We start from the raw sequence: 24,413 nt of genomic DNA on the forward strand, positions 1-24,413 counted from the left end.
GCCTTCTGTTGGTTTTTTTTTATGGTCCGGTTGTTGTCTCTTTTACACACTCCCCGTTTGAACTTTCCATTCTCAATTTTAAATGATGCTGTACTTTGCATTGATAAACAGGTAGGTTGTTTTTTAGCTTTTTAATGTGCACATTATTTTCTTGTTTATTTTTTTCTGAGATATTTTCCAACCTAAAGATGGGGATTTGTAAATAACCAAAGAATATCGTGTGAATAGTCGTTGAATAATAAATGACCATTGAATACAAAAGTAAATTAAGAATCATTCCTAAACAACTTGTACTCAGAATTAAATATCAACTACAGCAAAGTTGCCCTTCTTTGAAAAATCCAGTTGTATTGACATTAAAGTTGGTCATGGTGTTCACCAATCGTCTTATACTAACAGTATAATGTTTGAAATAAAAAGAAAACATTTAATATGTTTATGTGATTTTATTAACTATTTTGTACAAACAACGCATCGTACATCTGTAGCATCTTTGTATGGAGGACACCTCAAACTGCCACATTTGGTTCTGATTCCATAGAATAAAGCCCCGTTTTCGTTTCCAGTTTTATTGTCGAGAGGTTCGGCATCTTTGTCAACACATGCATACTCCTTACTGCTGTCACTTTTATGATCCGTCATAAGATAACCACTGTATTCCGATGTCCAGCCTTTGTAGCATGTTTCCCTTCCTGTAATGACAACAATTGTGTTTGCTATAAGATCGTTTTTGCCAGACATTTCTTCGTCTGATTTTTCTAAACACTGCTTTGCTTCGTTCACACATGTAAATGACTAATGTTCTTTAATTTATCAAGTACATTTTTTTTTTATTATCAAAATCTGTTTAAGTTGGAGCTTTAACTTTTTGTGTTACTGATAACACTAATCAACAGTAACTTCTTGTATTTAATTTTATTTTGTTGTATTTTTTGTTGTTTTCTGTTAAAGTGGTGAGCATTGATAAACTTATTTATCTAAATCGTATTTAGACTATTTTAAAATGGTAAAAAACACAAACATATGATGCACCGCAAAACAAAATTAGACAAGAAATAACAATAAAATCTAATAATATCAACTGCAAAATAAATAATCCAACTATACCTGGAATCATCAGATGAACCGATCTTCTTCTTTGGAAACAAACAGCGCATGGTACTTCTTTTTGTTTCATATCCGATTTCATTCCTGATGGTTTGTATGATGAACCAAACTCATATTCCGCACCATATAATTGGTCGTTTTCAGTTTTCTGTGACTCTCCATTTTCCGGGTCATTTGGTAGACATAGATAGTTGACACCTCCAGCTTTGTTTCTATAGTCATTTCCGCCAACCTGCCCTACGTTACAGAAATGTGTTAAATTTTTCATTATGAAAAGAAAAGTACAAAACATCGAAATAATTCAGTACTATTGTAGTGTAACATTGACATTGATTTTGTATATATGAATTTAGTAAAGACTTGGTGAACGGTAGAAAAAGGGGGGTTGAGGCGGTTAACAATATAAACGTGTTATACATTATGTAGTGGGGGTTAAAAATTTAGAGATTAAGTACATAGATAACTCTTTCAAAACATTTTTAAAAGCACAAATGCATACCCTATCATTTATTTTTCAACAAAGATATACCTTTTGCAATCTTACTTTCAAGGGCAGATATATATATTTGACAAATATCTCGACATGCATTTTCAACTGTCGTAGTCTCATGTTAGAAATAAAAATCGACATAAAATATTTGTCAATTGCTTATGATTCAGTCTACCTTGTCATATATTTTATCTTAAATTTTGACTTTATGACATATCATAAAACTTTTTAAAAAAGTGACATGTTCTAATGGGTCATCCATGCCGCCTATCACCAAGTGACCCCTTCCTCATAAAAATGAGATCAAAATGGTCATGCTTACATTAATAATCTACAGCTTGACTTTTTAAGAATAAAAATGAGTGAGTGTACGTCAATCTTGAAAATTTGTCGAACTAAGTTTGTACATATATTTATTTTCTCGATTTTTTTACGAAAATCATGGCTAGTTAAAATATATTAATCTTAATACTTTTGGCAGCCCAATTTTCCCAATGGATTAACAAAGAAGTGGAAAGAGGTCCTGTATCAGAACTGTATATTATGTATTTATTTTCTTTTGCTTACCTGTATAAACCATATCTACTCCTTTCGGACATCCTTTCTTACCCCAACGTATATATGTAACACCTAAAAATGTACGTAAATAAACAGTAATAGTTAAGTGTGTTGATTTGCAAAATATATTATTAATTTCGCCTCTAAATTCAAAATTACGTGCTTATGATACATTATGATGATCTGATTAAAATGAAATTATTTAAATTTGAAATTGCATGCACAACCAGATTTATAAAGCACGAATACAACTTTCTTTTTTTGATGATTTCTTCGTGTACTTTTTATGTCTCTCCTACTCTCACAAGCAAAGCGGATATTCAAAAAATTCTTTGTTTGGCAGGAATTGGTATCGATGGGTGATCTTTGATTGTAAACTGATCCTTTTCTTTTTTAATTTTAAACATAAAATTAAATCTGTTTTGTTCAGCTGCATTATGTCATCATCTAAAAAAAGTGTATTTTATTATTGAAAAGATGCAATATCTTTTGTGTATTTTTTTCTTTTTACATTAATTTTATGTTTCAATCTTTTGTATAAAATTGTGTATACGTTTTTTTCTTGTTGTTTTCTTTCTTTCGTTCTTGCTTTGTCTTGTATTGTATTGTTTTATTTTATTTTCCTTTTTTAAATCAATTTTTTTGACATAAGTCATACATATTAAACGTTCATGCCTGAAGCAACCGGCTTTCCTGTTGAAATTCCTTCCTCTTTTCTAGTTGAACGAAGATAATGCTTCATTAGAAAAGACTGGTCAGATGCCGATAAGTCATAATCTTTACAATCATGACATTGCACAAGGACCAAGCTTGTTGTTACAACAACTACCAAAGCTGACAGGAACATGTTTGCTACTAAAACAAATATAAACACTATGCATAAGACATTCTTAAATATCTGTCAATTCAACACTTTAAAAAAGAGCTTTACGACTCAATGGTTTACAAGGGAGGCATCCATCATTCTGTTGATGCTGTTTTCATGCGTACATGTATACTTATGTTTTATTAAAGGAGAAAAGTAATGTTTGCATAGTTCTCTATACTATTTGTTTTTGTAGTTAATATAATTAGTGCAGTATATTCAAATTACTCGACGTTTAAAATGGTTAGTCATTCAATTTCAAATTGATAAGAAAATTGATAAAAAAAATGGAACGCCGCGACAACTTGAGGTACAGACCTTGTTGATCTGAAAGACTCACAACAATGTAACAGTTGTTGCGGCTGTTTATCCCACTGAAGGATTAAAGCAGTTCAGTTCATGTTCAGTTTGTACATGACTAATGAATTCAAGACAGATATATTTATGTTTATCGGACAAATGTAGTGTATTTAATAAAAAAAAAGTGTTAAATTTATGTAAATAGTACAGAATCAAAAATCGAATAGGGTTGTGTTTTAATGTGGAATCGAGATGGCCAAATTCAAAAAGTATATCAAAAGCATAATAATAGTTCTTGATAGCAACATCTTATAAAAAGAAATTATGTCAGTTACTTGGTGTAATACAAATGAATGCTTATTTCCTGTGAATCAAATACAGTTCATATACATGTATAGTCATTTCGGGGCCTTTTACATGTATAGAGCAGACTATGCGGTATGGGTCTTGCTCATTGATGAAGACCGTACGGTGACTTATAGTTGTTAACATGTGTGTCGTGCTGTCTCATTTGCAATTATACCACACCTTCTTTTTTTATATTTGTTCGTAAAATGTAAAATGTTGATACTCTGACCGAGGGCGCACGTTAAATAATGTCAGTTTTATTGTATAAATCCTGACTCGTATGCAGTTTGCAATTTTTTGAAGTTCAAGCGCAATTATTTTATCAATTACCAGGAAGACACACATGAAACATCACATTAAATGATGTTACGTTTTTTTTATGAACAACATTTTTCACTTTTTATCCTTTGATACAAAACATAAAAATATCTGTCTTGAATTTATTAGTCATGTATAAATGTACAGTGACCTTTGAACTACATGTATTATTAACGCATACACACGTTGATTTTGTATGTTTATGCAAAAGGAAACTTCAGAGAGTCAATGTTAAAAAGAGGAAACATAGAATAAGTGATGAAAATAATTCGTATTAGAAAAAATGTCAAAGAAAACAAAATAAGTCAAAATTCCCGAAGGACAGAAAAGGTGTATTTCCTACTAATAAACAGACGTTCGTAAAAAATCAATAAGAAATGGCATACCTTTTTATTATTTTGTTGTCACACTGAAAGGTCACTGTAAAGTCTGTATATGGAGTTGTGCTTGAAATAAGCATGCATACATGTAGACTGTACGGCCTAGCAATACATGTACATCTGTTGTTATGAAGTAAATGAGAAGATTGCATGTATGGTGTATTGATTAAGTATAATGTTAACATATACATGTTTTTTAAAGGTTACAAAACTAAATGCGCTTACTTTTGCGAATTTCTTTCCATATTCAAGTATGCTAGGAGTAGTACAGAAAAGTTTGTTCATTACCAATTAATAGTAACAAGGATAAGTTTTCATGCTCTGAATGCTACCTTAATGATACGTTTACTGCGTGTGGTGCAACTTCCAAAACAATAAATTTTAGAAAGCATTAAACGAAACTTAAATGAGTTTATTTAGCACAGATAATCTTCGTTCATATTGACATGTCTTGGTGTCTTTATGTCAACTGTTACGTTTTGTACACGTATATACATTTCTGAAAAGCGTGTCTCGCCTCAGCGAACATTTAGTAAAAGTGGGGTTCGTGTTGTTTATTCTTTAGTTTTCTATGTTGTGTCATGTGTACTATTGTTTGTCTGTTTGTCTTTTTTTATTTTTAGCCATGGCGTTGTCCGTTTGTTTTAGATTTACGAGTTTGACTGTCCCTTTGGTATCTTTCGTCCCTCTTTTAGTTCAGTCTCTAACTGTTGGCAAGATATGTTGACAACTCTGGGCAACTGAGATAATTCCGGATGTTTATAGGGGCTCGTGCAGCTCACGCTTTATTTTCTATGTTGTGTTTTGTGTACTGTTGTTTCTCTTTTCTCATTTTTTCGCCGTGGCATCAAATTGTCAGTTTGATTTCGACTAATATTTTTTTAATATGCCTTGTTTATAAAGCCTCTGTCACACCTTACCGGATAGCACGAACGGACACCTAACGGATGAAAATAAAAGTTGTCTGTTGACAAAATTGTTATCCGTTGTGAGTCCGTTGATGTACAATGTACTGACCGAATAAAACGGACGTGTAACGGATGCATAACGGACACACAACGTATATGCAACGTACGAGAAACGGAAACGTACCGGACAGAACGGATGTCGAACGTACATCCAACGGACGAGTACCGCATAAAACGGACACCTAACGAAAGCGAACCGGATAAAACGGACGAACAAGATATACGGAAAAATCAAAGGCGACAATAATAATACATGTAATTCGCATAAATATTCAAAATGTGCTAAGATCGATTATGAATATTAAGAATTCACGAACCTTAAGAAGTCTGACATACCAATACTAGTAATTAGCATTTCAAACGCAAACTTTTCATTTGACATTTATCCGTTTTAGATCCGTTCATCATCCGTTTTATCCGTTATACGTCCGGTATGAGTCCGTTTTTCATCCGTTCAACATCCGTTTTATCCGTTAAACGTCCGGTAGATGTCCGTTGACGAATTTATCTTCCAGACCTCCAACAGATGTATAACGGACACGTACGTAACGAATACAAAACGGAAACGAAACGGACGAGTACCGTACAAAACGGACGTTCAACGGACATTTTATCCGTTCAAAGTTTTGAACATGCTCAAAGTTTTCCACCGAACAGAACGGACGTCAACGGATAAAACGTACGCTTATCGGACATGCAACGGATATGGACAGATAAGAACGGATTGAAAAAAGTTATCCGTTAGGCGTCCGTTCGAGCTATTCGGTAAGGTGTAACCGAGGCTTAAGATAAATATAGATGTTAAGGTTGATCAAGATCATAGTGTTTGTCCTAATTTACTCGTATTATCTATGCTTGTTAATGTTTGTGTCAATTTGGTCTTTTGTTGAAAGTTGTCTCATTGGCAACCATACCACATCTTCTTTTTTATATTGACATACATGTATCTGCGAGATTCTATATGAATGGCTTCATTAAACGAACAGAGGCAAAAGATGATCTGGGCAAGGTCTTAAAATCACATGGCAATGTGTCTGGTAATATTGGAAGCTTCTTCGCATCTACAATTAAGTGTAAGTATATGGGTTGTCACATATCTGCAAAATTTCTAGTATCCAATTAGGAATAAATGCAAAGAGAGTTATAAATACTTGTATGATGAATAGTTATAATAAGATATCTACTGGTACCATTTAACTTATATACAAAACGTATATGACTTTTGTATACACTGTAGCGTTGTCGTTTTTATATGGATTCGTGTTTGTCGGTGTGTTATTTTGGTAGCGTAAATAACGTAAAATCCATGTTCAAATGGCACAAAGAAAACAAACCACAACACAAAGTTTCAGATCAAATCACTATGTAATCTGTAAATAAATATCAGTTTGACATAATAAAACAGTTGAACAATAATCCTTATTCAATAACACAATATTACTCTCAGCACTTCTAACTAACAATCTATCTATTCTCTTTTACTCTGATCTCTCTCGCATACCCTTATATACTTAACACATGACATGAGTAAAATCTCTTTGTTCTTACTGTGGTATAATCTGGATAATGCACAGCAAAGGTGTGCATTAACTACCTCAGATATACTGCACAGTTCAAATCTATGTTTACCTTTAGGGTCGGTTCCTACATGTAGATATTTAAGGGGCGTTATTCTATCAAATTAAAAAACATTTTTTGAGTGTAGCGAGACTAAGCACAATATTGACTATTTTTAGCTAAAACACGATACTGTCTAATACTAGGATGACGACATATTAGCCCCCCCCCCCCCCCCCCCCCCCCCCCGAACCATCACTCTGCCTTTAAATTTCAACAAATTGAACTTGGTACAAACATCGTAGTTTCAAAATAGGAAAACTGAAAGGTTTCTTATTCCTTTTTTATCATCTTAGCTTGAACATTAAATGTTTTATTATATTTTGTGTAGAACATAAATCTTAAATCAGTGTTTCAAATTCAGAAAGATGGTTAAAACATTTTTTGGGTAATTTCTGCCAAAAAAGAAATGTATCTAAGAATATCCGAATAAAAGAAATCTGATTTGGATTAGTTTTAGACTTAATGGAAATTATAACTACTTTTTAAATATCTATTCCCCATATTTTTGGATCGAATTTAAAGTGGTCATGTTAAGTTTCTTTTAAAACACGGAGATTAGCTGGAGATCAAACATATTTCATTTAGATGATCGTGTCTTAAAAATTAATACAGTAGATAAAAAGCAACTTCGGAGAGGTCGTAAAAGATAGGAAAGAGAAACGTACTTTTGTTTATTCAACATTTAAAATTTAGGTAATCTTTCTCGGTTTATCTTTCTCTTTTAAAGCATATCAGTGAAGGAAAGAAATTCAAAAGCTAAATAACCCGTTCAGTTATGTTTTCATACAACGATTTGAAAGTACACAATTTGTCAAATTCTTAATCGTCACTTATTAAATAAAAAATGGGAACAGATTTAACAGAAACATTAAAAAAAAAATTACCTTTAAATCTCACGTTTACAATAAGTCTAAACTAAAAAAAAGTTAGCAATTCAAAACTTACTCAAGTCGATTTTCCCCCCTTTCTTTTCCCTAAAGCCTACAAGGAACTTTCCTAGGATCCTTGGAACATCGTCCACATCTAAAACGTTCTCGTAAATTAATGACGTCATGTGTTAAAACAGTTATTGGCCAATCAAATCGGTATATAGAGGTTAATCTGCACGCTCAGGGTGGCCCTCTAACCCGAACTCCTACGTCGTTTGGGTTAATAAGGGTCACCTGAGCTGCCCAGATTAACATCTTTATACCGACTTGCTTGGTCAAAAACTATAACATAATTACAAGCGGTACCTCAACGATTCCAAAGATGGGATACCGGGCGGATATCTAGATACCGGGCGGTACCTAAACTGTTCTAAAGATTGGTTACCGGGCGGTACCCTGACAGTTTCAAAGATGGGGTTCCGGACTGTACTCCGACGGTTCCTAAGATGGGGTACCGGGCGGTTCTTAAGATACGTGAATTTACATGATAAAGTTACCGTTTAAATAAATAAAAATACTGGGCATTGCCCTATAGAAATGTAATTTAACCAAACGTATTAAAAAAAAAAGACATCTTACATAATGATAAATTATACAGTCAAACTATTAAAAGTCGCTACAACACTGTATTTCTTTCGGTTTTTTTTTCACGATTGTTTCTGAATAAAAATCTTGCATTTTGTTTCCTTAATATACTTTATCTTTATTGTAGGTCCATGTTCACCTATAATGGGTGCAAATAAGCAAATTTTAAATATTATTATCAATTTATTTTGTTGTTATACCTTTTTTCTTGTTTATGCTATTTACCAGCAAATGCTATAGGCCTTATAATTCTTAAAAATGCATCTATCAATATAAAGTTATTGCTTTGTCCTAAGTTTTACAAAGTTTGTGGTTATACTGTCAAACATATGAATATATACATGCATTTCTTATATAATTAATTCCATGCATAATTATGCAACAAAGCCATTAAAGTCAGGTTACAACAAATTACCTCTTTTTGAAAGAATTAAGGTAAGATAAATTAAATATTTATCTGCGTATTAAAATTATCTTCGCATCAAAAATCTCAACAGTGTGCAATGTTTATTCTTAGAAAAAAGAATCGTCAAATAAACTAGAAATTAAGCTTAAACAAATAATATTCAAGTTAATTCTGATTATCGTTCTTAGTCCGCTGCTAATGCTAGAGTGAACAATAAATTCTATTGAAATAGTCTTCAATTACAGGTTCATTTTTGCATGATATAGTTACGAATCACATTTCTAACATCTGTATCAACCGTAAAATATATATCTAGACATGTAAAAATTAAAATCACATAAAACTCAAAACGGAAAGTCCCTTATCCAAAGGCAAAATGAAACGACAAAAAACACCAAACGAATGGACAACAACCGTCATACACCTGACTTGGTACAGACATTTTAAAATGTAGAAAGTCGTTGATTAAATCGGGTTTTATAACGCTAAACCTCTCAATTGTATAGCAGTCGTTTCAAATTCCGTTATATTTACAACGATGCGTGAACAAAACGGACACAATAGGTAAAATAATCAAAATATGGTTACAGCAGTCATCACTGCATTACAATCTCAAAACAAACAAACAATCACAAAAAACATCTATCAAATTAAAAAAAGCATTCGTTGTAAAATACATTAATTTTATAGTTATTTTCCTCATTATTCGTCTGTTTGGTTCTACAAACTGAATTTAATACAAGAAAGCATTCTGACAATTATCGGTTTAGGTGTTGCTCATTGCTGAAGGTCGTGCGGTGGCCTAAAGTTGCTAACTTCTATGGTATAAGGTATCTGCTGGAGATAAAAACATATTAATTTTTACACAAGTGTACACCAACTCATCGCATGCATTATACTATATTCTACCATGACGTCCTTCAAACGCTTTGAGTACACACCCGTGGTAAAATATGAATATATTGGTTGGGCTGTTCCGATTGTACTCCCACGTCACATGATTGTTTATGAATGAAGTACACGACGTCATAGAATAATGAAGTAGTAATTTAAGCATTTTACGGGAAAATACACGCTTCTGATACCGAAAATCATCACAACACAGAAACGGTAACAAACGATGCTAAAATGAGGTATAAGCCCTTTTTTTTATATACATAGAAGATATATAGGTAAATTATCATTAAAATTCATCCAAATTTATCTAAATATGTTATTTTAAATAGTTTGAGCATGTCACTAATTCTGTTTCCTCCGATCTGTACCGCCAATCTAAAAGTGCGTTAATTTATGGGAACGGCAAATATTTGCCTCCACCTAAAGCGCTTCGATCCAAAAGAATTGCCGTATTTGTCTTATTAGAATCGAAATAATTCATGGGGGCTTGAATATATCTAAATTTTACTACGGGTTATTTTATCGCTCAGGGTAAAATATTTGTCATAAAGGCCAACCCGTGGTAAAATCACGATATATTCAAGCCCCCATGAATTATTTCTTAAATAGTTCGCTCACTGAGGTACACATGAACTATTGGCTAATTTGGATTTAATCAAACCTTTTTTGCCACTATTTAATATTTTTCAATCGACCACAAGACATATTTTTTTTAACAATACGGTTATAGTAAAAGCATAATTATGATGCTCTATGATCTGATATGAATTGTCGTTAAGTTCGTAAAATGAGTTGCAAGACAGGCGCAAACAATGGAGAAAAGGTTTATACATGAGGTTTGTGTTGATCAGGTTTTAGGTTCTAGTTTTATATGTTTGTTTCTTCTTCATGTATTGTTTACACTTTTGTATTAAAAAGCTGTACGATCTTCAACTTATTTGTTGCATTGTCCCCTTGGTGCATGTCCATAGGTAAATTAATGAACTTAATTATTTTGAAACTTCATAATATTAGTTATATTCGTGTTTCATGTTTCTTGATCCCTTGTAATGTTCTTCTTTTTCAATGAATTTAGCCTCACCGAGTCTTAAGTTTCAATATTGTTAACATGTTTGACATTCCGTGTCTCGTCCTTTATACTCGAGGTGATATCGATGTATTGCTCTCGCCTAAATTTCCATTATGCATAAATTATGCAAATTAGTTTGGGGTTTTCAACAGATCTATAAAAATTATAGATCCGCGGTCATTACAAGTGAATAAAAGACAAAGTGCATTTTTTATACCTGCTATTCCGTTCTCCGTTCATACGATGTTTCAACAAAATATGGAATCATTTCAGTTGTCTGTTTAGTACTGAAAAATTGACTGAATTATCTTTAATAAAATACGCTTTTATATGTTTAATTAGATTTAAGAAAGAGGTCAAGGGCTCTTGTTCATTCATAAAATTATCGTTCATTCATAAATTAATCGTAAAATCAAAACCACTACACAGGTCACACAGGTTATAAATACGTCGTGTCAAATGATAACTTGTAATCTAAAAAAACTGACGGACTTACAACAACAGATGGAAGTTTTGAACGACCTTGACTGGCTATACAACCCTTGCACGGTCAGTTGACATACTCAACTGACTCCCCCTACCAATGGATCTGAAATTTATTTCACATATTTTCGATATATGGAAGATAATAATGGTAATATTAATAAAAATTTTAATTTAACTAAGGTAACACGTTTAATAATATAATTTCTCGCAATGTTTCCTAAAAATTGATAAATATCAAAGAAACATAGATCTGTTTGTTCTTGTTCGTAAATTGACTATTTAATGTCATGTTTGTCTGGTATGACCCCCTATTTCGGGATTGCATCAGAATTATAGTTATCTCGTATCGCATGAGGATGACACATATCAACTGAGCAATTATGTTAGGGACTTAGTTTAAAGAAATCCTGTCAAGGTAACATTATGAAAATATTTTTGTAAGCTGAAATATATATTTATTTTTTACATGTTTATGTCTTGTAAGATATTTTATTTTTGTCCCGTTTTTCGTCTGGAAAGTTGAAATATTTTAACTGAATGGTTATATAATTTAAAGTAATTATGAAAATTGTTAAAATTAAATCAATGAAAAATAATAAATTGCCCAGTTAGGGACGACATCAAAAGATCAATGTAGGATAACAAGAAAAACTTAAATCAAATAGTTTCGGGGTGAGGGTAAAACTCCTGCAAGTTTTGTTTATACGACATTGATTTTTACATATATCCATATTGGTCAATCAATGTTTCCAAAATTAAGTTAAAGGAGGGGAAGGGGGTTTGGGGGGGGGGGGGGGCGGATAAACTTGTTGTCTCCTGGCAAATGCCTGGTGAAATATAAAACATATTGAAAATGTGTTCATGCTAAATAGATATAGGAAGATGTGGTGTGAGTGCCAATGAGACAACTCTCCATCCAAATAACAATTTAAAAAGTAAACCATTATAGGTTAAAGTACGGCCTTCAACACGAAGCCTTGGCTCACACCGAACAACAAGCAATAAAGGGCCTCAAAATTACTAGTGTAAAACCATTCAAACTGGAAAACCAACGGTCTTATATATATAAACAAAACGAGAAACGAAAAACACGTATATATTACATAAACAAACGACAACTACTGTACATCAGATTCCTGACTTAGCACATTAAAGTCTTTTATTGATATAAAGTTAAAACCTTCTTGCTTCTCACAAGACAACACTCATGTCCTTTCAGGTTTAGTTCTTATTAATTATGTGGATGAAAAATAAAGGTCCACAAACATTAGCATGGCAGCAATTGCTTGTATAGTCTACCCAACACCTATACTAAAATTAATTTGACTCGATTAATTTTCATAAAACTTTGACGAAGTATTCAATTTGACCCTTTGATAAAAATATAAAAAAAATCAAAAAATTTGAACCAACCGTTTTATTAGAAAAATTACACTGGTTATATAGCAGTTTGAAAAACACTCATTTTGATCACTGAGAAGCTTAATATTCCATCAAAGGGAAATCACACTATTGTTTATACGCATCGCTCTCGGCGCCGCTATAGTGTCGTAACTGTATTATGACGTCGCCGTTTTCGTGTCCGTCGTAAAGGTTTCTAATTTGAAAAATAACGATCCGCTCGAAGGGACGTTCTGTCATGGTGTAAATTTCTGTGATTTTATTTCATATTTATGTTGTTACAAACTTTCACAAATCCATATGTCGTAATCTTCTTAAAGTACAATTAGTTAAATAGAACTTAATGTCATTTTGAGATAACGGATTAAGCTTAACAAGTTCTCGTGAATAGACAAAATTTGTCAAATTTGTATTAATTAGTGTCATTCTATATTAGAGTAACTCAACATTTGTTATAAAAAGAAACATTCAGAAATTATGGTCAGTGAGGATTACCGAACGTTAGAATACGGAACTCGTATTGCTACTTTTAAGGACTCTCAAACGGACTGTGCCGTTGTTATTGTTTTATGGACTTCCATATGTAACTTTGATTTATGTAACTATATTGAGATAATTTGATTCAAAAATAGAACATTGAAAGTACAACCTGTGTATTTCTTATTTATTTAAATCTACCGCTAGTTCCCCCGTGTTGTAAAATTACAATACGTCAGTTCCACTCAAGCGGGAGAAATGACAATGAACATATCATATTTTTTTTTAGAACTGTTATAATTAAATAAAAAATACATGTCCACAAAAAAGGGTCTGATTGTATTGGGGTAAATTTACGGAATACAGAATAATGGGCAAATACTGCAGAATAAAAGGCAAAAAAACAGATGAATAGAGAATGAAGCTTAAATATAAAGAATAAAAAATACTGGTAACACAACATTAATATTAATAAACGGACGACCCTCTATCCAGACCCTAATGATAAAAAAACATATCAATACAAGTCAAAACACCTAATCATCATGATTAATCAACACTAAGAACGATGGAAATTCATAGCATATTCAATATAATTTAGTACCCTCTCGGACCATTTTCTCGAAACCGAAGTTAGTGACAAATACTTTTCTTTGGCAGCATATCGTCGCAATGTGGTATATAGAGTTCATGGTATATTTTCGGGAGGAGGGAGAGGGGGTACAAATAAACCAAGAGTAGCAGCATGTAAGCGTACACCTTTCGAAATCTCAGTCGAACAGAGAGTTGTAAATAGGAACAATGAGTTTTTACAGTTTTCTCATATCAAATGCATGAAACGTCATAACTATAGTTTTTTTTTTATACTACATGTATAAATAATTCATCAAAAATCTCATTTGATATTTATATTTATCCAGCGCAGCCTGTCGGGTCAATACAAAGCAGGGTCAAAATTAATATGTTCTAGTTCTGAATACTTGTATGCACTAAACTTGCCACTGAACGTAAATAATGTTTGAAGTGGTATTTGATCTCGTTTTTTATTTCACATGTGACGACAGAAATAATTCAAGTGTCGTCCATCTTTCCCGAATGTTCCTTTGGCATTCAATGCCTCTCATTTTTTAAGGGGGGAAGGATGAAAACGAGTGATTTGTAGAGTAATCATATTTATTGAAATATTCAATTATAAAACGTTAATATAATAACGAAAATCATCCAAAATTTTACATCGGTTGCTGGCTGTCGAAATCAAAGAAACTTTAGCACCGTATTGTATGGTACATGATACTCAATCTCTCTTAAATGCTTTGTTCCTGCTAACATTTGGGCACACATTTTGTAGTATTTCTTCAAACTGTCGTTAGCGAACTGAAGGACCAGCAAGTAAGAAATAAGGCCGCTAGACGTCAAATAATCTGGGAATATCAAACACTATGAATAGTTATATATTTTAGTACTATTGATGACCTACACCAACAACAATAAAATGCTACGCTGAGCGCAGCCTGATACGCCCGAAGAGGTTGAACAGTTTTGGCACTGACGTTTGGACACAATATCCAAGCTTGATATATATATACTAGGGAATTTGGACTGTGATCAAATTTTTTACATAATAAAGGTTTCTGACACAAAATAAATATAGTCGAAGGTCTTACAAAACTATTGTGCAATCGGAGATTTCTTCTTGATATATTTCAAAAAATTAGAAATTTCAAAAAATTGCAGAAAAAAATTATGATCCACACACACCCCACCCCCACCCCATTCCTTTTGTGGTTATTACCCCAAAACTCAATCCCAGTCTTTCCTTTGTGGTGTGGAACCTTATAGTACAATTCTAGACAGATCCATATACTCAAACACAAGTTAGTGTAAAATTGTAAAACTAGTTAAATGCTTGTTTTTGAAACCTAATTCCTGAACGTTTAGAGCAATTACAAGTACCCCCAACCTCAATTTGTGATATGAAACCTTGTGGTACAATTTCAGAGATATTCATTATTCTCAATGTCATATAAGAAATTAATGAAAATCAAAACGGAATTTATATCAACAAATTTAAACAATTCATCAAAGTTGTATGAAAATTGGAAAAAGCATCTTAGAGTTAGGCGTACGAAAACTGGAAAAAGCCCCCCTTTTTAATGAATAAAACCCCATATCTTAGAATCGTACAATCGAAAATCTATAAAATTGAGCCTACATCAATCGATATGAACAATGCACTAAAGTTTCATGGGAACTGCTGAAAGCACTTATTTAGTTATTGTCTGAAAACTTAAAAAAAACCTTTTTTAATAGTAACTCGGACACGAAAAATCTAAAATTCATAAAAGACGAAAGGAAGCTCTCGTCAGTAGATACAAAAATATCACCAAAGTTTGTTGTCAATTGGTTGAAGCGTCCGACATATTGACGGATGGACGGACGGACGGACGGACGGACAACGGTATACCATGATACATGTATGTCCCGTAAACGGGCGTATACAAATTTCTTAACACGTACTATACATTTGGCTTTAAAAGTCTCCATCAAGAGAAATATTCAACACACACACACACACACACACACACATGTATTTATGTAGATTTACATGTTTCACGGAGTACTGCTTAACTGTAACCAACACATTAATGGTCCGTCTGGTGAAGGAATATTCCACTAATATAGACAAAAGTTTTGTGCTGATGATCATGAAATATTCGCCACTGAAAATTTTGCAAAATTCATGAAAAAAATAAAAAAAATTAATAGTAATGCTAGTTCAAATCACTTGCCTGTGGTACGTACAGTCAGATTGTCGGATTTCGACCATGATTGAAAAGAACGACTAGGTTTTTAATACAAAGGTATAGCTAATTAACCTCTCATTCTTTGGTTCTTTTAAAAAAAGAAGGCCAATATGATATAGCAGAGAGTGCTTAAATGGACACACAGATTCAATCAGTTATTTCCAAATTAACTATCATCAATCAGTATTGGCAAACAAAAAGTACATATACCATCATAAAAGATAAATATGATATACATTCAAAGAAAGAGAGTTTAACCAACAGAAAATAGAAACTGCAATATTCTTACTGTTAATTTCATCGGATCTCAAAATGTGTATTTACTCTTTCCAAAATTTTGACTCTATCTAACAGTATAACTCGAAAGTTTCTAAGTGTAACTCTAGCTTTGACTAGAAATCTTACTCGAATAAATGTCCGAAATCAAAATAAAACTCGAACTCAACCTGGGAGTCGAACTTAATTTGGTTCGATTATATATACATGTTCCGGACCATATGAGTATTTGGACCGTACGCGTACGGTCTGATTAATATCATTGAGAAGTTGCTTAAGTTTATAAGTTACAAATGCATGTAAAGTTCATGTTAAGATCAACATAGCTTAACTCTCAAATTAATATGGAAAAGTAAAATTGTAATTGGAATAAAATCTTTATTTTTTAACTATAGAAAAAATTCACGCTAATTAAATCTGTTAATATCTTGTATTTAGCATGTCGATCAGTAATACATTAATTGAATTATGATCATAGAAATTTACGACATCGGAAGAAAACATGATGTAGACGACAATTTTATAATATTAGAAACTTTACAAAAAATGCAAATGCAAAGAAACATGAATGGACTGCAAACATGTAAATGTAAAAAATATTACATTAATTGTTGTAGCAAGTGTCACCTTGGGCGAAAGTACCAAAATAGGATCCAGATATACAATTTTAACAAATATTTAATTTCAATTTATCAATTGTTCATTTTATCCATCTAATTGTAATGATAACAATTTATAAAACTGAAAATAAAGATTGTGATAAATGTTTGTTTAAATTTAACCCATATGATCCCAAACCATGCATGGTTGGCTCGTAATGGACCATACGCGTATACTCATACGGTTCGACCGTACGCGTATGGTCGCACCGTTCAAGTAGACGTATACGGTCCGGACCGTACGCGTATGGTCAAAATACTCATATGGTCTGTAACCTATATATTGAGCGTGGTGTTATTACGGAAATGTTAACCATTTTCAAATTTCTTCCGAAAATGGTGTCATTAAGGACTCTTTTTTTAAACAGTGCCAAGTTTGTGGGTTTTTAAACACTGCATATCAGGTTTTATCTTCCAGGTGCGAATATATACAAGTTAGTGAATTTATTCTGTTTGTAGTCTACTGGAACGTGTTACTTCCGAAGTAGAAGATTCTTTATCTGCAAGCTGTAAATTATTTCTTTAATATATACGGCATGAGGCAGACAATCGTTTACCCTATACAATGAATGCAATTAAAAAATGCAGATGATTTCAACTTTGACAATTACTTTATAATAAACTGTTACTGTATTTAATGTTTAACGTTTCGATAGATTGATAAAAATATCGATAAATAATCGAAATACCCTGAAAAATGTTATTATATTTTGTTGTGACAAGGTTTAGTCCAACCCGATAGTTCCAAGCATTGCCAGAAATGCCCCTATGCTAGCAACGTCGTTCTATAACGTTAGTTATAAATAATTCCCGCCAAAAATCGATTATAAAATTGTTTCCGTTTAAGCGGATTTAAAACATCGGTGACCCCCCATTTTTATTTATGGTTTTAAAATCTTCCCTGAAGCTGCAACTTTTGCAGAAGTTTGAAGGAAAAAACATTAGTAGATTTTTTTATTTTCAAGAAAAATCTATAATAAATCGAAATTAAAAACGGCGGGAAATGTTCAAAGGCCTTGAAAATTAAGGAAACTGCGAAAAATAAATGTGTATAAGGTAAAAGTTACAATTGACTGTTATAGTTTTACCAGTAAAACATCGTTTTTCAATAATTTTGACTTCAATTAGCAATTTAGAGCGCTATTTCTATATTTCGGTATAACGCGATTCTTTACTTTTTGATGACGTCATGTCTCGAAAATATCATCGGTGACCCCAAATTTTTTTTCGCCTAAAATATTGTAAAAAGTATGATCTGTCTTCATGCAAAATTACAATGAATTATTATTAGTAGTTTAAATAGATCTTTTACAAAAACTTAACCTACAACAGTTTACATTCTTTTAATCACACTTTAAATTCCGGCCTTGTTTTAGTTATAAATTCTGCAGAAATGTACCCCTGTTCAATTTCGAATTAAAAAAATATATTTGGATGAATGGATAGCTGATTAGTGTCCAGTGGCGAATTTAATGCATATTCAGAAAGAGAACATGTATAAATATAAACCCTAGTTCCGTGGTAATAGTCTGCAGAACGATATGGTTTCCTATCCTGTTAAGTTGTAGTTGCATTAACGTTACACACACAAACAATGTTTCAGAATAAACACATGAATTGCATCAATCTTTTTGAAACGGAAGAGAAGCAAACAGAAATTATCAGTGAAAACAAAGAAGAATTTAACATTAAACAGGGTTATAATCAAAAGCCCGATATATGTTAGATATCATGCATGTGACGAATATCAAACCTTGTTAAAGCACATTCAACGCAAGAAATGAAAGATCGGAATAAAATATTCATACCAATTTGGTAAGATCTTTGAAAAGAAAAATCTTAATGAAATCAAATTATATTCATCCTCAGAAATGTTGAAAGAATTGAAATTAAAAAGGTATTGTAAAATGAAAAGTAGATCAAAATATTATTTTACCTACACCGTAACCAAAACAAAACTAGAGGCTCTAAAGAGCCTACGTCACCTTCTTGGTCTATGTGCATGTTAAACAAAGGACACAGATAAATTCATGACACGATTGTTTTTGGTAATGGTTATGTGTTTGTAGATCTTACTTTACTGAACATTATTGATGCTTACAATTATCTCTATCCATAATGAACTTGGACCTGTAGTTCAGTGGTAAATATTTTGTAAAAATTTACAAACTTTATGAAAATTGTTAAAAATTTACTATAAAGAGCAATAACTTTTTGAGGGATCAATTGGTCATTTTGGACATGTTGACTTATTTGTAGGTCTTACTTTGCTGTACATTATTGCTGTTTACAGTTTATCTCTATCTGTAATATCATTCAAGATGATAATCAAAAGCTGCAAAATTTTCTTAAAATAACAAATTAAGGGGCAGCACCTAACAACAGATTGTCCGATTCATCAGAAAGTTTTAGGGCAGATAGAATGATGATGACCTAATAAACTTTTTTACTCCATGTCAAATTTGCACTTGATGCTTTTATTTCAGAGAAAAAGCCAAAATCTACATGTTACCCTCTTTGTCCTATTATTAGCTACGGCGGCCATTTTGGTTAGTTGGGCGAGTCACCGAACATATTTTCAAACTAGTAACCCCAAGGACAATTGTGGCCACGTTTGGTTAAATTTTGCACAAAAGTTTCAGAGGAAAAGATTTGTGTAAAAGTTAACGACGACGGACGACGACGGACGCTAAGTGATAAGAAAAGCTCACTTGGCCCTTCGGTCCAGGTGAGTTAAAAAATAAAACAACACCAAAAACAAAATGTGTTTTCTCTTGCGTAATTCATGACGACTATTCGAGAGAGGGGTACTCTGCACGGAAAATTCATGGCGAACAATAACAATTTGTCTCAACTAAGTCGCTGTAACTGCTGGTAAAATGTTAGTTTTTTGGAGGTCTTTCAAAGTTCTTTTATAAGTAAAGATTGTAAATAATTTGTTTGTAAAATTTGTAATTGTTCTAAACCTTTGCATTAAATATCAACTACAGCAAAGTTGATTTTCTTTGAAAAATCCAGTTGTATTGACATTAAAGTTGGTCATGGTGTTCACTAATCGTCTCATACTAACAGTATATACTGTTTGAATTAAAAAGAAACCATTTAATATGTTTACGTGATTTTATTAACTATTTTGTACAAACAACGCATCGTACATCTGTAGCATCTTTGTATGGAGGGCACCTCAAACTGCCACATTTGGTTCTGATTCCATAGAATAAAGCCCCGTTTTCGTCTCCAGTTTTATTGTCGAGAGGTTCGGCATCTTTGTCAACACATGCATAATCCTTACTGCTGTAAGTCTTATAATCTGTCATTAGGAAACCACTGTACTCGGATGTCCATCCCTTGTAACATGTTTTTCTACCTGTAAATTGAACAATTGTGTTTACTATAACTTATACTGCACTCGTTCTATTTGAGCAGTCAAAATGCGTTGACTGTATATTTCTATGTCATATACAGTCACTGACCTGATATCACTTTTCCTCATGAATATTTAAACAGAAATTGCCGAAATTGTAATTTATTATTCATACGACCTATTCAACCTGTTCTTGTTTTCAATGTATACAACAACTCAAACTTCTTTCTTTTACAATTTTTAGAAAACAAATATTCCACTTAAATCATTATGTTTTATGCTTATAGTTGATATTTTAGTTTATTCTTAAACAATAATTCCTTCACCATCGATTAAATGTTTCATTAGGATCATTAGGAAATGTACATTTCCTTGTGTTGTATATTTCTCCGCCTGCATGATATGAGGCCTTTTTTTTTTTATAAAAGCGGGAGTTTCCCAATGTTTAAATCAAATAATAAAATTAACACATTAAACAACTATTGAAAATGGTTTTTTTTAGATTGCAGTATAAAGACAATAATAGTGCATTGACTTGACATATCAACGATATAAGGATTCGGCACGAAATGGGGAAAATGCTCGGCATAGCCTCGCTTTCCCCGTTTCTAAGCCTCGTCCTAATATCGTTGATATGTCAAATCAATGCACTATTATTGTCTATTTATAAGGTCGTTGTTGTGATGATCTTTTAATCACTACTTTGTTGATCAAATGCATATATGTTATTGACTTATGTTCTTAAATCAACAGCTACCAAATAAAAGTTTGTTGATTATCAGTCAGCTATAGCTGCAGTTTTTACTTTTTGCAAACTTAATCAACAGGTAAGGTAACTTTTTCGTTTTAATTTGTTTAAATGTATCTTGTTTTATTGTATAATGGCGAATAATTGAAAAGCTTTACCACAAACAGAAACCTATTCATCTAAATTTTATTAAGACTTTTAAATGATAAGGAAACACACATTATGATAAACGTCAATAACAATAAAATCTAATAATATCAACTGCAAAATAAATAATCCAACTATACCTGGAATCATCACATGAACCGATCTTCTTCTTTGGAAACAAACAGCGCATGGTACTTCTTTGTTTTGCATATCTGCTTTCATTCCTGATGGTTTGTATGATGAACCAAACTCATATTCCGAACCATATAATTGGTCGTTTTCAGTTTTCTGTGACTCTCCATTTTCCGGGTCATTTGGTAGACATAGATAGTTGACACCTCCAGCTTTGTTTCTATAGTCATTTCCGCCAACCTGCCCTACGTTACAGAAATGTGTTAAATTTTTCATTATGAAAAGAAAAGTACAAAACATCGAAATAATTCAGTACTATTGTAGTGTATCATTGACATTAATTTTGTATATATAAATTTAGTAAAGACTTGGTGAACGGTAGAAAAAGGGGGGTTGAGGCGGTTAACAATACAAACGTGTTGTACATTATGTAGTGGGGGGGTAAACAATTTAGAGATTAAGTACATATATAACTCTTTCAAAACATTTTTAAAAACACAAATGCATACCCTATCATTTATTTTTTCACAAAAGATATACCTTTTGCAATCTTACTTTCAAGGGCAGATACATATATTTGACAAATATCTCGACATGCATTTTCAACTGTCGTAGTCTCATGTTAGAAATAAAAATCGACACAAAATATATGTCATTTGCTTATGATTCAGTCAACCTTGTCATATATTTTATCTTAATTTTTGACTTTATGACATATCATAAAACTTTAAAAAGTGACATGTTCTAATGGGTCATCCATGCCGTCTATCACCAAGTGACCCCTTCCTCATAAAAACGAGATCAAAATGGTCATGCTTACATTAATAATCTACAGCTTGACTTTTTAAGAATAAAAATGAGTGAGTGTACGTCAATCTTGAAAATTTGTCGAACTAAGTTTGTACATATATTTATTGTCTCGTTTTTTTTTTACAAAAATCATGGCTAGTTAAAATATATTAATCTTGATACTTTTGGCAGCCCAATTTTCCCAATGGATTAACAAAGAAGTGGAAAGAGGTCCTGTATCAGAACTGTATATTATGTATTTATTTTCTTTTGCTTACCTGTATAAACCATATCTACTCCTTTCGGACATCCTTTCTTACCCCAACGTATATATGTAACACCTAAAAATGTACGTAAATAAACAGTAATAGTTAAGTGTGTTGATTTGCAAAATATATTATTAATTTCGCCTCTAAATTCAAAATTACGTGCTTATGATACATTATGCTGATCTGATTAAAATGAAATTATTTAAATTTGAAATTGCATGCACAACCAGATTCATAAAGCACGAATACAGAGCTTTTTGATAATTTCTTCATGTACTTTGTATGTCTCTCCTCCTCTCACAAGCAAAGCGGATATTCATAAAAATATTTGTTTGGCAGGAATTGGTATCGGTGGGTGATCTTTGATTGTAAATTGATCCTTTTCTTTTTTTAATTTTAAACATATTAAAATTAAATATGTTTTGTTCAGCTGCATTATGTCATCATCTAAAATAATATATTTTATTATTGAAAAGATGCAATATCTTTTGTGTATTTTTTTCTTTTTAAATTAGTTTTATGTTTCAATCTTTTGTATAAAATTGTGTATACATTTTTTTTCTTGTTGTTTTCTTTCTTTCGTTCTTGCTTTGTCTTGTTTTGTATTGTTTTGTTTTATTTTCCTTTTTAAAATCTATTTTCTTGACATAAGTTATACATATTAAACGTTCATGCCTGAAGCAACCGGCCTTCCTGTTGAAATGCCTTCCTCTTTTCTAGTTGTACGAAGATAATGCTTCATTAGAAAAGACTGGTCAGATGCCGATAAGTCATAATCTTTACAATCATGACACTGGACAAGCACCAGGCTTGTTGTTACAATAACTACCAAAGCTGACAGGAACATGTTTGCTACTACAACAAATGTAAACACGATGTATAAGACATTCTTAAATATCTGTCAATGCAACACTTTAAAAAAGAGCTTTACGACTCAGTGGTTGACAAGGGAAGCATCCATCATTCTGTTGATGCTGTTTTCATGCGTACATGTATACTTATATTTTATTAAAGGAGAAAAGTAATGTTTGCATAGTTCTCTATACTATTTGTTTTTTGTAGTTTAAATATAATTAGTGCAGTATGTTCAAATTACTCAACGATTAAAATGTTTAGTCATTCAATTTCAAATTGATAAGAAAAAAATGGAACGCCGCGACAACTTGAGGTACAGACCTTGTTGATCTGAAAGACTCACAACAATGTAACAGTTGTTGCGGCTGTTTATTCCATTGCAGGATTAAAGCAGTTCAGTTCATGTTCAGTTTGTACATGACTAATGAATTCAAGACAGATATATTGATGTTTATCGGACAAATGTCGTATATTTAATAAAAAAAGAGTTAAATTCATGTAAATAGTACAGAATCAAAAATCGAATAGGGTTGTGTTTTAATGTGGAATCGAGATGGCCAAATTCAAAAAGTATATCAAAAGTATAATAACATAGTTCTTGATAGCAACATCTTATAAAAAGAAATTATGTCAGTTACTTTGTGTAATACAAATGAATGTTTTTTTCCTGTGAATCAAATACAGTTCATATATATATATATAGTCATTTCGGGGCCTTTTATATAGCAGACTATGCGGTATGGGTCTTGCTCATTGATGAAGACCGTACGGTGACTTATAGTTGTTAATTTGTGTGTCGTGCTGTCTCATTTTCAATTATACCACACCTTCTTTTTTATATTTGTTCGTAAAATGTAAAATGTTGATACTCTGACCGAGGGCGCACATTAAATAATGTCAGTTTTATTGTATAAATCCTTGCTCTGACTCGTATGCAGTTTGCAATTTTTTGAAGTTCAAGCGCAATTATTTTATCAACTACCAGGAAGACACATATGAAACATCATATTAAATGATGTTACGTTTTTTTTATGAACAACATTTTTCACTTTTTATCCTTTTTCATTTGATGCATTGTCCAAAACATAAATACATCTGTCTTGAATTTATTAGTCATGTTCAAATGTACAGTGACCTTTAAACTATTATAGACGCATACACACGTT

The 24,413-nt window shown here is 32.1% G+C and overlaps 2 protein-coding genes across 2 annotated transcripts; both read right to left on the minus strand.

The window, feature by feature from the left end:
- Window positions 1–453: 453 nt before the first annotated feature.
- LOC134684830 (short-chain collagen C4-like) lies at window positions 454–3,006 on the minus strand. Its single transcript, XM_063544140.1, has 4 exons — window positions 2,831–3,006; window positions 2,165–2,227; window positions 1,108–1,344; window positions 454–692 (listed from the first exon to the last, which is right to left on the minus strand). Exons 1-4 carry the CDS (start codon window positions 3,000–3,002, stop codon window positions 454–456), a joined length of 711 nt encoding a protein of 236 aa, XP_063400210.1. The 5' UTR covers window positions 3,003–3,006.
- A 17,059-nt stretch (window positions 3,007–20,065) lies between these two features.
- Window positions 20,066–22,463, minus strand: LOC134684092 (short-chain collagen C4-like). The gene is made up of 3 exons (XM_063543373.1): window positions 22,402–22,463; window positions 21,343–21,579; window positions 20,066–20,310 (listed from the first exon to the last, which is right to left on the minus strand). The coding sequence occupies exons 1-3, from the start codon at window positions 22,412–22,414 to the stop codon at window positions 20,072–20,074; spliced, it is 489 nt and encodes a 162-aa protein (XP_063399443.1). The 5' UTR covers window positions 22,415–22,463; the 3' UTR covers window positions 20,066–20,071.
- Between the last annotated feature and the right edge of the window lie 1,950 nt (window positions 22,464–24,413).

This window comes from Mytilus trossulus, chromosome 9 (assembly GCF_036588685.1).
Source record: "Mytilus trossulus isolate FHL-02 chromosome 9, PNRI_Mtr1.1.1.hap1, whole genome shotgun sequence".
NCBI classification, from domain to species: domain Eukaryota; kingdom Metazoa; phylum Mollusca; class Bivalvia; order Mytilida; family Mytilidae; genus Mytilus; species Mytilus trossulus.

Excerpts from the sequence above, each read along its gene's own strand:
- LOC134684830 (XM_063544140.1), bottom strand. The coding sequence starts at position 3,002 with ATGTTCCTGTCAGCTTTGGTAGTTGTTGTAACAACAAGCTTGGTCCTT. Across the intron at positions 1,345-2,164 it reads AGTAGATATGGTTTATACAG|GGCAGGTTGGCGGAAATGAC; the intron begins GTAAGCAAAAGA and ends TCTGTAACGTAG. Across the intron at positions 693-1,107 it reads GGTTCATCTGATGATTCCAG|GAAGGGAAACATGCTACAAA; the intron begins GTATAGTTGGAT and ends TTGTCATTACAG.
- LOC134684092 (XM_063543373.1), bottom strand. Across the intron at positions 20,311-21,342 it reads GGTTCATGTGATGATTCCAG|GTAGAAAAACATGTTACAAG; the intron begins GTATAGTTGGAT and ends TTCAATTTACAG.